Source organism: Oryx dammah, unplaced genomic scaffold (assembly GCF_014754425.2).
Source record: "Oryx dammah isolate SB20612 unplaced genomic scaffold, SCBI_Odam_1.1 HiC_scaffold_8, whole genome shotgun sequence".
Taxonomy (NCBI): domain Eukaryota; kingdom Metazoa; phylum Chordata; class Mammalia; order Artiodactyla; family Bovidae; genus Oryx; species Oryx dammah.
In genome coordinates this window covers 10,812,143-10,828,956 of record NW_024070192.1, presented here as the reverse complement: position 1 = coordinate 10,828,956, position 16,814 = coordinate 10,812,143, and the positions used below count along the sequence as shown (strand labels likewise).

The window sequence follows — 16,814 nt, the reverse complement described above, 5'->3', positions numbered from 1 at the left end:
TCAAGTAAGAATTTTAAAAGTTATACAGTTATAGCTCAGGGCCAGAATCTCATGTGATTTATATGTGAATAAAGAATGAGATCAGTACTAAAGCCTTGGAGAGGGTGAGGGAGCCTTTCCCAATATCGTAGGCACCTGGAACCCTGCACCTCAGGACCATCTTCTAGAAAACAACTCTTCAAAAACATTCTCATATTAAACGCAATGTATATTTATTAAATAGCTTACAGCAGAAGTAAAAGAGATCACTATCTGTTCTCTTTCGGACTAATTCCCTGGTCCCTTTTGGGAACTTTTGCTGAACTAAGATATTTATTTCCTCTTTTTCCAGCAAAGCACCAAGGTAAATAAGGACTCAGAAAGGAAATAAAAATGTAACAATTTAAAGACTGTATTTTTAAAAGCCTGCATCTATTAAAATAAACACATGCATATGTCTCTATGGGAATTATGAGGTTTTGCTTCCTGTGCCATCGCATCTCAGAGCAGAGGAATCCTGGAGGAAGCGGCTTTTCAGCAGGGTCTCAAAGAAAATAATGGACCTAAATGAATCAGAAAGGAGCTGCTGGTTGGCTCTCACAAACCCAGCAACCCAATCAACCACTGCCACTTCCCTGTTGCCAGGGAAGCTCACGAGGCCATGGACATAGGACTTCCAAGGCAGCATGTCACCCTGTGGGGCTTCTTCCATTGCCTCATTTGACCCTAACAAGACAAAACTTAGGCTGTGAGGGGACACTGTGTACACAGAGCAGCCGCCAGCCTGGCCTACCTCCAGAGCAGTCTCAACAGCCAGGGGATTGGATTCCAGAATGGCTTTGCCCACTGCATCCCGGACAGCCTTGTAGTCATTCCCATGCACCAGATACCGGTCCATCTGGCCTGGATGATCCCTCTGCAACTCCAAGAACACAGGGGTTAACGACGGTGGGTACAGTGTGGGAAATATTGAGCAAAGAACCTTCTTGATAGGTAAAGGAACCAGGCAATCACTGAAGGTTTAAGGGCAGTTGAACCAGGTTTCTGAGACAAACTGAGGCACAATAGCTCACTGCTGTTTGGGAAGCACCTCCTCCTCACTGGATGAAGAGTGGGTGGAAACCTAAGGGAGGTGATACTGTAGCTGCTTTCCCTCTGCACTCAGAGCAGAGCACCAAAGGACTGACGTGTCAGGCCTAAGTTCCGGTTGGGAGGAAAAAAAAGCCAGGATTTTTAATGCCATTTTTGTAAACCCAGGACAATAAAAATTCATTCATTTCTGGGCACTGCTGCTGCTAAGTCGCTTCAGTTGTGTTCAACTCTGTGCGACCCCATAGACGGAAGCCCACCAGGCTCCCCCGTCCCTGGGATTCTCCAGGCAAGAACACTGGAGTGGGCTGCCATTTCCTTCTCCACTAGGAAAGGACAACTGAGCAGTCCTGAAGCCAAAATGACTGCAACTCTGTCGTCCTTAGTCCTTTCCTGTCTTGCCTGCTGAGGATAAAAAGGGCTTATTTTACAGGATGAATGACTTTTAATTTGCTAAAAGCTGAAGCCACAGAATCATTCTTTTGCTTTTCCTGTGTTGAACTCAATCAGAAGTGATGCCTACATATGCTTTGCAGATAGATAACAAACCAGAAACACACACAGACACACCTTTCCCCTAGGCAGATAACCGCGATAACAAGCTGGGTCAATTGAAACCCAGAGACAGAGGACCAGACCAGACCAGACCAGATGCAAGCATTTTCTGGGATGGATGTGGGAGAAGGTCAGGGAGGAATGGAGGAGCAGCAGCCCACTTCCAGGGGTGGATGGGACAGGGGAGCTGAGACAGCACTGGGGCTGCTGGACTGCCCTTCTCACCTGCTGTGCGATGACTTCCTTAGGAAACACCCAGTGGGCTGGATGGCCCTCTTTGGAGAGGCTCTGCACAAATTCCATCCCCTGCTGGCTGGTGAGCTTCCTCACCAGGTACACTTGATACCAGTCATTCTGGACCCGGGCACAGAAGCGCTCCACCTGCTTCAGGTAGCGACGCTTCTCCTCCGCCATCTCTGCAGAGCCAATGAGAAAGGCCAATTGATGGCTGAGGGTACTTGTTAGTTAACTGTCTGGAACAGAGGCTAGTAAAAGCTCTGCGCCTACCCTTTGGGAATTCACACTGAGAGAACTAATCTAGAAGAAAGGGGCCATGGTACAAACCAGTATTATTCTGAGAACCAGCTTCCCACACTTCCTGAATTTCTACATCATGGGGGCTCCCAGCCTGTGGTCAAGAAAGGTTGGGAAGAAGACCTGCCTGAGCCATCCTGAAGCTCGGCGAGGATCTCAGATGCCTTGTCAAGACAGAGGCGGATGCGGGCCATCTCCTGCAGGTGTTCCACTGAGGCCTCACCAGCAGGCCATCGGCTGCATCCCACTCGCTGATATGTTGTAAGGAATTGGCCTTCCTCTCGCAGGTATTTCAATTCATCCCTTATGAAGAAAGCATTATTCTTCTCGTGTATTGAATCCTAGAGAACATAGAACCAGAAAGAAAGGATATTATTGTTTTTTATTTACAAGACCCCGTCTTTGAAATTTCACCAGTGTGGTCATGGACAATGTAATAAGGATAAAGAACAGTGTTGTGGGTTTGAGTGGATATTTTTTGAATCATGAAAAACTAACAGCTCTTTTTATTTTTTATTTTAGGGACCAGAAGGAGGGAAAAGAATAAAAGCTATAATGAAAAAAAAATTTTTTAACCTAATTTAACTTTTCATATGCACTGTAAGATTTTTGGAAGAAACAACAATATGAAAAGAATAAAAATTAGAAGTATTCACAACCTCAGAACCTGCAGAGAGGCATCATGAACTTTGGTGGCATATTCTTCAATGCCTTTTTCCCCTCATGCACATGGACATAATGCCAATATAGGCAATTTCTGAGGACAGAAGTAATGTTTCTGAAATATTTTTCCCCCTAAATGGAGTACAGCATCTGTTAATGTCACCACATAAATTATATTCCATAAAATCTTCAGAAAAATACTATTCCATTGCATAAACCATGTGGTTCTGAGAGCCTGCAAAAGAAATGTAGTGAGGTGATAGTCAGCTTACCTCCAGGCAGTTGCTAAAGAGCAGGTACAGTTCGGTTTTATCTTCAGCCAGGAATGGTTTCTTTTCTAACTCGGACAAATAAGTCTGAATATATTCTTTCACATCACAGAAGCTAGGAAAGGAGAAATATTATATATACCTGGTTAGCTAAGGTCTGGAAACCCATTTTGTCAAAACAAAGGTATGAAGTATCTATCTGCCTATTATTCATTTCCTGCTTCCTGTATAATTATATATATACATACGTACACAGCTGAGAAGATCCCCTGGAGAACAGAATGGCAACTCACTTCAGTATTCTTGCCTGGAGAATTCCATGGACAGAGGAGCCTGGCAGACTACAGTCCATGGGGTCACAAAGTGTCGGACACTACTGAGCAACTAACACTTCCACTTTCTCATGTACATAGATGTGTTTATATAGTTTATAACATGATTATATGAAGAATATTTTAGCACCAACTTGGAGGAATATAAAATTCCATATTTCAGATGGGCTTCCCACGTGGTTCAGTGGTAAAGAATCTGCCTGCTAATGCAGGAGACGGGTTTGTTCCCTGGGTCAGAAAGATCCCCTGGAGGAAGAAATGGCAACCCACTCCAGTATTTTTGCCTGGAGAATCCCATGGACAGAGGAGCCTGGCATGCTATAGTCCATGGGATTGCAAAAGAGTCAGACATGACATAGTGACTATATAACAATTTTATATCAGCTGTTCTCAAATTTTTGGCTCCAGGACTCCTTAACAGACAAAAATTAATGAGAACCACAAAGAGCTTTTGCTTCTATTGGTTATATCTTTCGATATTTACAATAATAGAAATTAAAACTAAGAAAAATTGAAAATATATATCAATATTCATCATTTAAAATAACCATACTAATCACATATTAACATAAATAATATTTTTTAAAATCTTTTCCAAAACAAAATTTCATTAGTAAGAAGGGCATTGTTTTTCAATCCTATAAATCTTTTTAATGCCTAGCTTAACAGAAGTTCACTGGATTCTCAAATCTGCTTCTGCTTCTAGTTGGTTTCACTATATTATATGAGGAAAATCTGGTCTCACACTTTATGTAGTTGGAAAAGGGAGAAATATTTTAGTAGTCTTTTCAGGTAAATATGGATACTCTCTTTTGATGCTACACCAAAAATGATAGATGATAATTTCTAAAGATTAGTTTCAATGTGCAATCTGAAACCTTATCAATGCACTTTTCATAGTTAATTACATTAAAATCAAATGATCTGCCTTGCACATCAGACAGATTTCTTGTTGATCAATGCACAATTCTGTGACATCAAGAATCAGTTACTTCATAAATACTGGTTCGCTGAGCTGTGCATATTTTGCAAATGTTGACATATTTTATTCTATATTTTATAAAATCTCACATTCATTAATATCACCACACATGTTATCAAAAAGTTTGTACATATTAGAAAGCTGACAGGCTCACAGTGGAGGATACAAGTTTTCCAACATGTTATTTTGTTTTTTAATTTAGCCATGCTGAGACTTGAAGGATCTTAATTACCTGACCAGGGATTGAACCTGGATCTTCGGCAATGAAAGCGTGCAGTCCTGACCACTAGATTGCTAGGGAATTCCTCCAAACCTTTAAATGTCTGCTTATAAACTTGAATTTTATAATCAGCAACTAAACCCTCAGTTTGTGACAGGCCCACCTCACTTTTTTTCAAGAAAACGCCCAGGTTTGAGTGTCATTTGTCAGTCATTCTTTCAAGTACAAGTGGTATTTCACAAAAAAAGCCAGATCAGGATATAACTCAAAAACTGCAGGAGTGGTTTTCCTTGAGACAACTTTGTACCTTGATGTGCTGCTGGAGGCTTTGTGTGTACCTCTCATTATAATACAACATTAACAGTCATATCCTTAAGAGCGGGGATTTAGTAGAATTAATAATTTTTATAGCTTCTTCAAGGACATTACATGAAACTGGCATTTTTAAAAATTACATGTGCATGGTGGGGCCAGAAATAATGGCCACTACCAGGGTCTTTCTCACACTAAGATGCTAGCAGCTTTATCTCTCATCACTTTAGTAACATCAGTGCAAACACCAACAAGTTGAAAAAGTCACATGCCATCTTAGTGTTATTTGCAGTTTGGTCAACACTGTCCCATGCACGGGTCTGCCCAGACAGCAGGTGCCTACATTTCCATAAAGTATGTAAGTCCAGTCTGATTCATTCTTAACATACAAAAGTACATGAACCACAAAAAGCAATGACAGAAGCAAGTAGTTTTCAACCCAGGGAATGACCATTCATATTTTTAAACTGTGTTTATGTCTCAAGATTTTTATTTCAAAACCAGTTCTGTAAATTTTACTCTAAATATTCCAGAACAAAGCATTTACCTTTGAGTGTAGTTTGTACTCATATTAATGTGTCTATACTTTATGTCAAGAGATATACATGTCAATGACACTTTTCCTTTTCTCTAAGCAAGGAGATTCACATGAATACAGATTTCACAAATTTCCCAAAATTAATGAAAATCACAGAATAGCAAGAGGCTCTTTTCATATCTCAAGGCAACCATGTCTGTCTATATGCCTTAAGAGCCATTTTCGGGTATAGCAAGCAATGTATTTTAAAAGTATTTTATTTGAAAATCCTGTTTGAAAATACTATTTCATAAATAATGGGGGGGGGGGGCCGGTGGGGCAGGCACCAAAATAAAATGTCTGTAGACAAGGCTGCAGTGGATCCTTGTTTTAAACATAAATCTAGTCTCTATCTTAAGAGATTTTGGACATTTAAGTTAGAAGTAGTTGTGTTTGTTGGAACTTTTCTTATAGCATCTTGATCAAGGTGAACTCTCTCAAGTTAGGACACAGGTTGAGAAAACAGTATATTCCAAAAGAAATCTTCTGAATACAGATCAGCTTTCTAAGAATTTTTTAAAATAACATAATTCAACAAGCCCATTGAGCTGAGGTGCCATATGGGCTTCCCTGTTCATTTATAGAATCAGAGAACCTTAAGAGCAGAAGCAAAACTTAGACAACATCAAGAGCAAGGAGGCTGAGTGGAGATTCTAAGTTACGGTCCAAAAACTCACAAAACTTTGCAGCTGTGGAAGATTCCCGACTTCCTGCACCCACATGTCTCACAGTGCTCTGGCCCCTTCCCCCAAATCTGTCTTCTTCCTAAACACGTACTTATGGCCATACTGAACTCACAGCCAGCATGTGATATGCCAAGGATACAATGCATACAGATAAAGGAACCAGGGCGTCTCTTGCTAAAGAAGCTTTCCCAGATAGTGAGCTAGCTACCAGTTCTGCAAAGAATGCTTTGTGGCAAAGAAAAAGGAGGAGAAAAAAAAAAAGAAGTCAAGGTGTTTCCGAGGCAACTCCATGTTCGTGGTGCTCACCTATATTTTAAAAGCAGTTTCAGTACCACTGAGCGGATCACGGGGGTCTTATCCACGACATCATCAAAAGGAGAAAGAGATTTTGTGTGTTCACGGCGTCCTAAAACCAGAAGGAGAAAGGTAGATAACTGTTCACATCAGACATAAAAAGTGAGATGAAGAACTGAATTTTTAACTCCACTCACGTTGGGGAGCCTCTCGAAGGAGCTTCTTCTCTACAAAGAGTAAGGATAGCAGGTCTTTGACTACTTCCTTCTGAGGTGGAGAATTGTCTTTGAAGCACATGGTAGAAACCAGGTCCACGAAGAAACTATTGCACATCTGCCGGAAGCGGGCATGTTTCTCAATGACCTCCCTTGGGAATGGTTAAAAACCATGGTTAAAAGTCTGATAAATTGTGTTCCAGAATCCCTCCCTACAGAGTGCTCTGGGATTTGGATAGCTTTTTTTTAAAATTAAAATATGCAAGTATCTCCTTATATTGATTAGAATCAGTCTCCAAAAACTGCAACAGATAGTACATACACATGGCTCTTTTGAGAAAGACTTTGATCATTTGGACCATCTAGTAATAGCCTTATATCCCAAGAGTTTCTCAAAGCTCCCATCTACTGGACTTGTCTTGTGCCCCACTTTTAGAAGGCATGAAAAGGGAAGAAAACCAACCTCTTGGGCTACTTTAATCAGCGCCCTAAAGGCACTTAGCCAGACAAGAGCTAGCTTTAGCCTCAAATCATAGAAAACGGATGGCATTTACATATCAAGAGGATAAGCCAGTTGCATCTAAATTCTCTGGGTACTCGTGATGGCTTTAATTAGTCTACAAGTTTCTGGTTTTTTTTCCTCTAATTTTTCAATCTCCCTCTTCTGTACACATGCATGTCTTGGGGAAAGGATAATTTTCAGCCTCTAGGTGTTTATAAAGGTACATAAATAGTTGTCTTCTCTGCTATGAGGCTTTCTAAGGTCAATAGTATATTTTAAAAATAATTTTATTTATTTTTGGCAGTGCTGGGTCTTCATTGCTGTGCAGGTTTTTCCTCTAGTTGTGTTAAGCAGGGTCTACTCTCCAGTTGCAGTGCTCAGGCTTCTCATTACGGTAGCTTCTCTAGTTGCAGAGCACAGACTCTAGGGTACCTGGGCTACAGTAGTTGCGGTACATGGGCTCAATAGTTGGGGCTCAAAGGCTCTAGAGCACAGGCTCAGTAACTGTGGTGCACAGGCTTCTTTGCTCTGCCATATGTGGGATCTTCTCGGATCAGGGACTGAACCCATGTCTCTAGCATTGGCAGGTGGATTCTTTACCAATGAGCCACCAGGGAAGCCCAATAGTTATTTTTTGAATACTGTACTTGCAAAAAAGGAAGAAAAAGGAGGAAGCTTTCTCAAGAGAAAGGCTATTTTACCTGTGCTCCTGGGAAACAGTTGGAGAGTATCCGTCTGGTAAGTCGGTTAAACACAAGGGGCACCCCATATGCCCTTGGGTGAGGTTAACTTTAATGCAGCGCAGGCAGAATACATGGTCACAGGGCAGGCAGACAGGATCCTGTGCATCTCCCAGGCAGATGGGGCACGGCTGAACCCCAAACCTAGAAGCCAAGAAGGGTGGCCAGTTTTAAAGCAGGGGAGTGGGACACGAGAAGCAAAAAAAACACCAAAGCTTCCGAATTCTCAACCTTGCGGATCCCTAACCCAAAATCTCACCTGGTGAAACTCTCGCTGACCTGGTCTTTACATTTACGAAGAGTAGTCATCACCGCCATGAAAGGCCTGTGGGTCTTCATGTCAGAGTTCTCTAGCAGGCACTGAAGGAGAAGGGCATTGGCAGGAGGGCGGGGGGCAGTGAGGAAGAGCAGAGGTCAGCCAGGCAACAAGACATGGCATGCCCTCTGCAGCTAGACAGTTAAGGCTCTGCTGTCTGTAGTGCAAGGCTTTTTAAAATTTTATTTAGCAATTTCTTTAACTTTGAATGCCCATTGTGACTATGCTGTTTTGGGGAGAAGACCAATATTCTCAGCTTTAGATTGTCCCCTTCTTCCTCTTTTTTTTTTAAAGGTATACCCCCTCTTTTCATTATATTTCAAACTATAAATGATAATATAGTGACCATCTGTGTATCCACCAAGCTTTAAGTAATCTTGGGATTTTCTGAATATTTGCTTTATCAGTTTCTGAATAACCAAATGTTACAGGTGTAGTTTCAACTTCAAGTATATCCCTTTCTACTCCCAGGCCCAGGGAACCACATTCCTAAATTCCCACTTCTACTAAATTTCCACCGATGCATGCCTACATGCAACTCTGTATTAGGGACATCACACTACACCTAAGCTTGGCAACTTCCATTTTTCATTGATAAAAGTAGGTTCAGATCATTCATGTTTACTACTGCATGGTACTTGTTTACAAATACATTGGTTATCTATTTTCCTGTTAATGAACATTTAGGATGTTCCCAATTTCTTGCAATTACAAACATTTCTGGACCCAACATTCTTCCATGTGTCTGAGTGGAAACAGGAAAATTCCCTAGGGTATATATTTAGAAGTAGAAACACTGTTTCTTAGGAAATACATATCTTTAATGACATAAGATAGTGAGTTTAATTGGTATGCTTAGATATGATGCTTGTTATAGGTGTTTGTAAACATAATATAGATATATGTAAGCCCATGACATTATCTGCTCAAGGAAATTTCCTTTCTATTCCTAATTCGGCAAGAGTATCCGTTTACCAAATTATATATTTTATGAAAAGCTTTTTTTGTACCTTTTGAAATAATCATTTGCAGTGTATTTATTGATTTATTATGTAACTGATGACATTTATAGGTTTTATCACTTTGAGCTATCCTTGAATTCCAGGACTAATCTTACTTGGAAATTATGAGTTTTTAATACCCTGCTAAATTTGATCTGTTAAATAAAATATTCAAAAATGGCCAAAGGACTTGAATAGACATTTTTCAAAGAAGGTATACAAACAGGCAATAAGCACATGAAAAAATACTCCACATCACTAGTCACTAGGGAAATACAAACCAAACCACATTGAGATGGTGCTCTGTGATGACCTAGAGGGGCGGGATAAGGGGAAGGGAGGCTCAACAGGGATACATGTATACATATAGCTGATTCATGTTGTTGTACGGAGAAACTAACAACACTGTAAAGCAATTATACACCAATAAAAAAAAACCAACACCACAATGAGATACCACTGCATACCCATTGGGAGGGTTATTATTTTAAAAATGGAAAATAACAAGTATTGGTAGGGATGTGGAAAGGTGGAGCCCTGGGTCATTGCTGGTGGGAATGTAAAATGGTGTGGCAGTTGTGGGAAACAGTATGGTGATTCCTCAAAATGCCAAACATGGAATTACCACATGATCCAGCAATTCCACTCTTAAGCACACACCCAAAAGAATTAAAGTAGTGACTCAAATAGATACTTCTACACCCAGGTTCATAGCGGCATTTCACCAAAAGGTGGAAACATCCCAAGTGTCCATCAACAAATGGCTGGATAAACAGAATGTGCTCTCTCCATACAGTGGAATCTTCCTCAGCCTTAAAGAGGAAGGCAATTCTGACACCTGCTACAATGTGGACAAATCTTGAGAACATGAAGTATGCTAGTTAAAACAGGACATTTCAAAGGCTGCACAGCAAAGCTGCTGGCAGTGCTTGTGTGAGGTTCCCAGTAGGCAGAGGCTGTTTTCCCTGAGAGGCCACTGATGCTGAAAGGACAGTCACTTTTCTGCAGGGTATTATCCTGTGTGGCACCAACTTTATAAAGGGTGTCAAGGGGCAGAGACATGGGCCTTCCTGTGCCCTTGGTCCCACCAACAGCACTGTGTTTGGACGTCCACAAGTCCAGTGGCATTCTCTTACACCCCCGTCTTCCTGATCATGGCAGTGGCAAGCTGCTCCCGCTGTGGGCCAGGCTGCTGGTCTTTCCAGGGCCACTGGAGGCCTGGTAGAGCCCACCCTTCAGTCCTCCCAAGCAGATTTGCTGCACCGATAGTTCCTTTTCCTGCAAGAAACCCTAAATGACATACCTTGACTTACCACTCAGGAGAGGGTAAAAATTAAACCATTAAATGCCGCAAATAGAGCAGCTTATGTGATGAAATCACTTTCCTTACTACATTCAGATAAAACTGTCAGAGCAGAAAGGGAATATACCACCTCACTGATAGAGGTTAGGTCATGCTTCAATTGTGCTTCGTCTTACAAAGAGGCAGACCTCTGCCTGCAAGGCAGAACCTTTGCGCTTACCTTATTCAGCAAGGAGACATAGTTGGTCACCAGCTCGCGCAGCTCGGGAATTTGACTCTCTGTCTCCAGCAGCACGTGCTCCACAAAGAGCGAGATGGAGAAAATGCGATTCCAGTGGGTTCTGTCAAGAGAGGGGTTCCCTCACTCAGCTCTGACAAAAAGCACCTGAGACAGAAGGCAGAGGTGCAGGGAGGTAGTTTCAAAGCACAGGAGTTGAATAGTTAAGAAAAGGAGCAGGTCTTAAAGTACTGAAATCGTAGAGAGACTGTTCTCTTATCACTGTGGAATTATGTTAGAAATCAATATCAAAAAGTATTTGAAAATAACCCACATATTTTCAAGTGTAATGTGACATTTATCAACAGAAATCTTTGACTTAGCCACTGAAGGCCTCAGTAAAGCTAGAAGACTGAAAACACAGAGGGTGATGGCAGAGAAGAAAAGATTTAAATGAGAAAAATCAAAGTGAGAAATTAATATCCAAGATACTTAAAACCCCCATGTATTTGGAAATTAAATGTCCACTTTTAAATGGTAGATGTATATAAGAAGCCATAACAAGGAAAATTAGAAAATATCTGTAACATAATAAGAGTGAAAAGAGAATTTCTCAGAATTTGTTGTATGCAGCTGAAGCAACTGAATACAATGTGGAATCTTAAAGAAGATATGAAAACAAATAATGGACACTAACCTAAAATTTTGAGAAATTTGAACAAAATCTATACTTAATAATACTGTATCACATGTTAATTTCCTGCCCTTTTTTTTTTTTTTTTAAACAATATGGTATTTCTTTATATTCTCAGAACTGGATTAGAAGTTTCAAACTTCATCCAAAAAAATTTAACTCACTAAGAATATTAGATGCCAAAATACATGGAAGTATATCAATGTTATGGTGAATAAATATTAGAAATCTAGCATTCTATTCATATTAAGTCAAACAAGTGGAACCAAAATGTCATGAATTTTTTCGCTAAGCAAAAATTCATGTCTCTAAAATACATATTTTAATTATACATACTATATTTATAGTTACATATTCGTATCTGTATATGTACAAAAGTTTTTTTTACTATGCTAGATCAAGGCTTAAGAAAGAACAATAAACAAGAGACAGAAATTGGAAAACATAAACTAAATGAAACGGGAGCACTGAATATGAAATAGAAAAAGTGAAACAAACTAGAGAAAAGTAACAAATCATCATATAGTCCAGTTGTTTTTAAACATGGATAATCATTAGAAACACATCTGGAACTCTGGAGAAAAAAGCAAAACATGGGCATTTGTATTTTTCAAAAAATTCCAAGATAATTCTGATATGCCTCTGGATTTTAAAAAGTATTACAGGTTTTTCTATTAAATGGTAGTTTTACTGATATAGAACTCTTTTATTGTCTGTTGACCAATCATAACAATGGTATTAAGTGAATAAATAATAGTTATATAATCACAATAGTAAAAGGTGTTTACCGTTTTCATGTTTCAATACCTTTAGACCGTGAAGCTTTCATACCTTGGATATGTTCTAATGTCTCTTAGTTTACAGTCTATGGGAACTGGAACAGAATTTGTATCCTACTGTTGTGTGAAAATTACAAAAACTTTATTATGTTGAATTGGTTCATGGTGCTTTTCAGATCTACTGTATTTGTTTACTTTTCTGTATATTCATTCTATTAATTTTTGAGAGTTTGATATTGAAACTACAACTAAAAATCTTAATCTACTTAAGAAATAATTGTAATATATGGTAGAACTATATGTAACTTTGTTCTGTATCTTCCAAATTTCCTGTAAATGTGTTATCATACTTTCATAATTTAAAAAATAAAAACGAAAGGGGAAAAAAAGGAGCAGGTGAGAAGGTAAGTGAATTAGGTAGAAGCCCTTTGTGATGTTCTCCCTGACCTCTACCCACTTCTGTCTTTCTCCTCCCCACAGACTCCCAGCTCAGACAACTCAAGTTCTATGCCTCTGCCCATGTCTGGTGACTCCCACCTCGCCCTTAAAGGCCAGCCCAGGACTTATCCTCTGGGATGTCTACCCCGAGTGCATGCCCTTTCTCTGTCACCCTGCTGGGGTCCTCTGCAGCTGCTCCTTCTCCTGCAGGATCATCATAATCCGCTCACCTCTGCATCGCCCCCAGCACTCTGTGCACTCCCTGAATGCTCAGTTGTCTCCTGTTTTTCTAGGATCATTGCGATGCCTGGCGTTTAAGTAGGCTTCCACAGATGTTATAGAATGAATGAGGAAAGGCCCACTTCTAGCAACAGGAACATCTGCCCTCTCTCTCTGATGTGCCTGGGGCTCCTGGGTCTCACCTGATATCTCTGATGAGGGTTCTGGTCATCATCCCACAGTCCTGCATGTACCCTTCTGAGCAGAGGAGCTCCAGTGGCATGGAAAGATTCTTCACAGTCTGTAACCAAGCTTGGGGACTGGGCTTCAGGAGGTTTTCCGTCAGCATTTCAGCACAGGCCACTGCTGCCCACACATCCAGACTCTGGGGAGCAGAGAACAGGCCCATGACTGAGCAGTCTGTCCCCAGACCCCCATTGGGCTGCTCTAAACCTTAATTCGGAGGTCCTGGGTGTTTTCCTTGTGTTCCAGGCTCAGAGATTCCTCTTTCATTGTCCTGGGATCTAGGAGGCATGAGTTTGATGTATTCTAACTGAGAAGCCACACTAACGTGTGTGCTGGTAAAGATATCTCCCAGTTGGAACAAGGCCCATAAGCTTCCCCTTCCCAGGGTAGGGGTGGTAGCACCCCTCCCTCCACACTCGCTTGAGGAGGCCAAGCCAGGCTATAGGCATGAAAGATCCCTAAGAGGGGCCATACCATCTCACGTCTAGCCCAGTTGTGGCTCTGTGTGCCTTCCGTAAGGCTTAGTAGAATTGGAGGGTGGATGGTCAAGATCCTGGAGAAGTTCTGTAGCCGGCTTCTGAAACGGTGGTAGGCGAGGTGCACTAATGGTAAGGAGACCTCTTTCTCTGGCATTCTTGCATTCAGCTGATTGATGCAGGACCATAGAGCCGTCTGCAGAATCTGGGATGAAAAACAAGCTTTTATTATATTATTTGTAAAGTATTTTTTAAAAAGCTACATTTTGCTTGTGGAAAATGAGGACCATTCAAAAATGACAAAAAAGAAAATTAAAAACTATGCACACTACTAGTATCTCACATTTACCTTTTGGTGTTATCCCTTCTAGACATTTCTAGATCCATACCTCTTCTCCCAGTGGGCCCCAAGTTAGTGTCACAATGTATTCCTGATCTTTTTCCACTTCACAAGCAATGAAGAACATTGTTTTTAATGGCTGCACAATAACAATCAAATGGCTGTACTTTAACTGGTCCATCCCTTACGTTTTGACAAGTAAATTGTTTCTAATTTTCCATTTTTAGAAATAGAACTGAAAAGAACATTCCTATGAATAAAATATTTGTCTACATCTCTGATAATGTTCTCAAGATCAAATCACCGGTTCAGATTTTGTTCAGAAGTTCTCCATTCACCCCAATGGTTTACAGAACCACCACGCTGTTCACACCACCTTTGGCAATGGAGGAACTTCTGGCCATTTTTAAAAAACCAGTTTTGCCACATAGACAAAAATGGTGGTAGCTGAAAGTTGTTCATGCCTGTTGATTTACTAGTGAGGCTGAGAATTTTCCTCTGTTTTCTGGACATCTGTATAATTATTCTGTTAATAGTTAACTTATAACTTTCATTCATTTTTAAAGATTAGAGGATGTTCTTATTGATTCCTATGAACACTTTATTAACCCTTAATCATGCTGGTTGTATGTTCTCAAATTTGCCAGTTTCCTTTTTTATGTACTGAAGTTTGAAATCTTCAATATTGCCATTAAAATTTCAGTTACTCTTATTATCAACTTGCTGTGGTCAGTTAAATATTTACCTAGTTTTCTTCAAGAAAAACTAAACATTTTAAAAGAAAGCATCACAGGAAATTGGAGGTCTTCTTCCTGTTACTAAAATCTCCATGCTTTAGGGGTGCTGAGAGGTAGGCTAAGCGTGCAGCCTCGAGGGTTCTGAAGGTGTGAGTGGCATTTTCTCACACCACTCTCCTCTTGGGCCACATTCTGATCCACAGACATTGCAGCTCCGGCAGTGGAAGAAGCTCCATGTCGGTATTTGGTCCACTTACGCCAGCTTTGCCCTGACCCCGAGTCAGTACTTACGTTTAACTGTTCCCAAGTGGACACTCTCATGGTCAAGAGAAGGAAATCTTTCAGGTAACACTGAAGAAGCTCCTGCCGCTGGTCCACTGTGAGCTCAGCAAGAAAATTGCCCAGTGGGGTCCTCTGAAAGAGTTCTAGTAACTTCTTTGCCAGTCCTGTGGGGAGGGGTAGGGGGAGGTGGTGGGGGAGGGAGAGAGATCCCCTGGGGTGAAGACGGTCACCGTGACTCCCCTTACCCACCAAACACCTTTTTAGCTTCATTTCTGGACACTTCAGATATTTTCCCAGTGAAGTAACAGTAACAAAGTCAGAAGGAATGCTCTATTCTGGTCATAAAAGCCTGCGTGTGTGCTAAGAAGTCGCTTCAGTCATGTCTGACCTTTGTGTCCCTGTGGACTATAGCCTGCAAGGCTCCTCTGTCCATGGGATTCTCCAGGCAAGAATACTGGAGTAGGTTGCCATGCCCTCCTCCAGGGGGTCTTTCCAACCCAGGGATCGAACCAATTTCTCTTATGTCTCCTACATTGACAGGTGGGATCTTTACCACTAGCGCCACCTGGGAAGCCCCCATAAGAGCCTAGCTAGCCCTAAAGAGAATACAATCTGGGATAGACCAATGTTTCCACAAGTTGTAAAGTGCTTCGGGAACCCAGGACCAAAGTGAACCAGGAACAAGTGGGCTGCCTGCCGGGAGTTGGGTCAAATGCTGCTCAAACCAAAAAGACCTGCCTTCTAGCAGATGGGGTGCTGGCCCCCAAGTCATGTGCCATCACAGAAAAGTAGGGTCAGTTTTTGATAGGGTATGAAAAAGAGAAATACTCTCTCCTCAAGAGAGAGATTGCTTTGAGTTTGTCCAGAAAGAGTGACAGAAAGCTTATCGAGAAATCTGAGTTCATCTTCAAGTATTTTGACATGTATTTTTTAAAAGACATCTGGCTTTTATTTAAAGATTGAACTATAGTTGATGTATCATGTTATTTTCAGTGATCTGATGTCTGCCTATCTTATGAAATGATCACTATAATTAAAAAAAAAAAAGCTATACATAAACTTTGAAAAGACTACTTCATGTATGGAAGATGACATTCCCAAAAGTGGTGTGTGACCACTGGGGTTTTCCTGGAATGCCTGTGGCCAGATGACCTGGCATATGACCACAGAGCAAGGGAGGACAATGACGGCTCAGTCTGGGCAAAGGTACTACTCTGGTCACTGGCGCTTGCTGAGAGGGGCTCAGCCAGAGACATCCTGGTGCCCTCGTTGTCCAGGGGACTCAAATGGAGGTGATGACCTATGACAGGGTATCAGGGTCTCCTCCTGCAGAACACATACCCTCCCACCATTGCTGGGCTCACCTGCATTTCCTGTGATGTATTGAGTGTGGACCCACAACTCCTCCAGATAGTCCTTGATTCTCCAGCTAAATGGGACACTATTGGATGCCTTCTCTGGCAGGTTCATGTAGTTCTGCACCACGATGTAAGACATCTCTCCTTTAGACCTGCAACAGGCCAAACAAGGACTAAGAATTAAGTGGTTACTGAGATGGCACTCAAGATGCAAGATGAGATCTACTTCGGATGCCAATTCCTCTTCATTTTCAAGTACTAGGAGGCTTAGTGGGCTGCAAAGACAGCCCCCTGGTCTACTGAACAGCTCATTTTTGTACTATAAAAGAACTAAAGGATGATCTTATATCATCACTGGGTTTTACAGACAAAACAAAAACAAACCACAGTTGGAAAGCTGGTTGAAATCTTGGACAGAACCAGTCTGGTGATGTCTGAACCCACTCTTGCCCTATACCT

General features: G+C 41.2%; 1 protein-coding gene across 4 annotated transcripts in view; it reads right to left on the bottom strand.

Annotated features, from left to right (window-relative positions):
- The window catches only part of RNF213 (ring finger protein 213), a 120,450-nt gene that overhangs the window by 19,638 nt on the left and 83,998 nt on the right, over positions 1–16,814 (bottom strand). For all 4 annotated transcript variants that reach the window (XM_040244773.1, XM_040244770.1, XM_040244771.1 and 1 more), the window contains 13 exons: positions 16,362–16,507; positions 15,007–15,161; positions 13,637–13,843; positions 13,120–13,301; positions 10,790–10,910; positions 8,209–8,309; positions 7,911–8,093; positions 6,690–6,859; positions 6,505–6,604; positions 3,093–3,204; positions 2,285–2,498; positions 1,849–2,039; positions 773–895 (listed from right to left, as the gene is read on the bottom strand). In XM_040244773.1, coding sequence (XP_040100707.1) covers positions 773–895; positions 1,849–2,039; positions 2,285–2,498; positions 3,093–3,204; positions 6,505–6,604; positions 6,690–6,859; positions 7,911–8,093; positions 8,209–8,309; positions 10,790–10,910; positions 13,120–13,301; positions 13,637–13,843; positions 15,007–15,161; positions 16,362–16,507 — 2,005 coding nt within the window. The remainder of the gene's footprint in view (positions 1–772; positions 896–1,848; positions 2,040–2,284; positions 2,499–3,092; positions 3,205–6,504; positions 6,605–6,689; positions 6,860–7,910; positions 8,094–8,208; positions 8,310–10,789; positions 10,911–13,119; positions 13,302–13,636; positions 13,844–15,006; positions 15,162–16,361; positions 16,508–16,814) is intronic.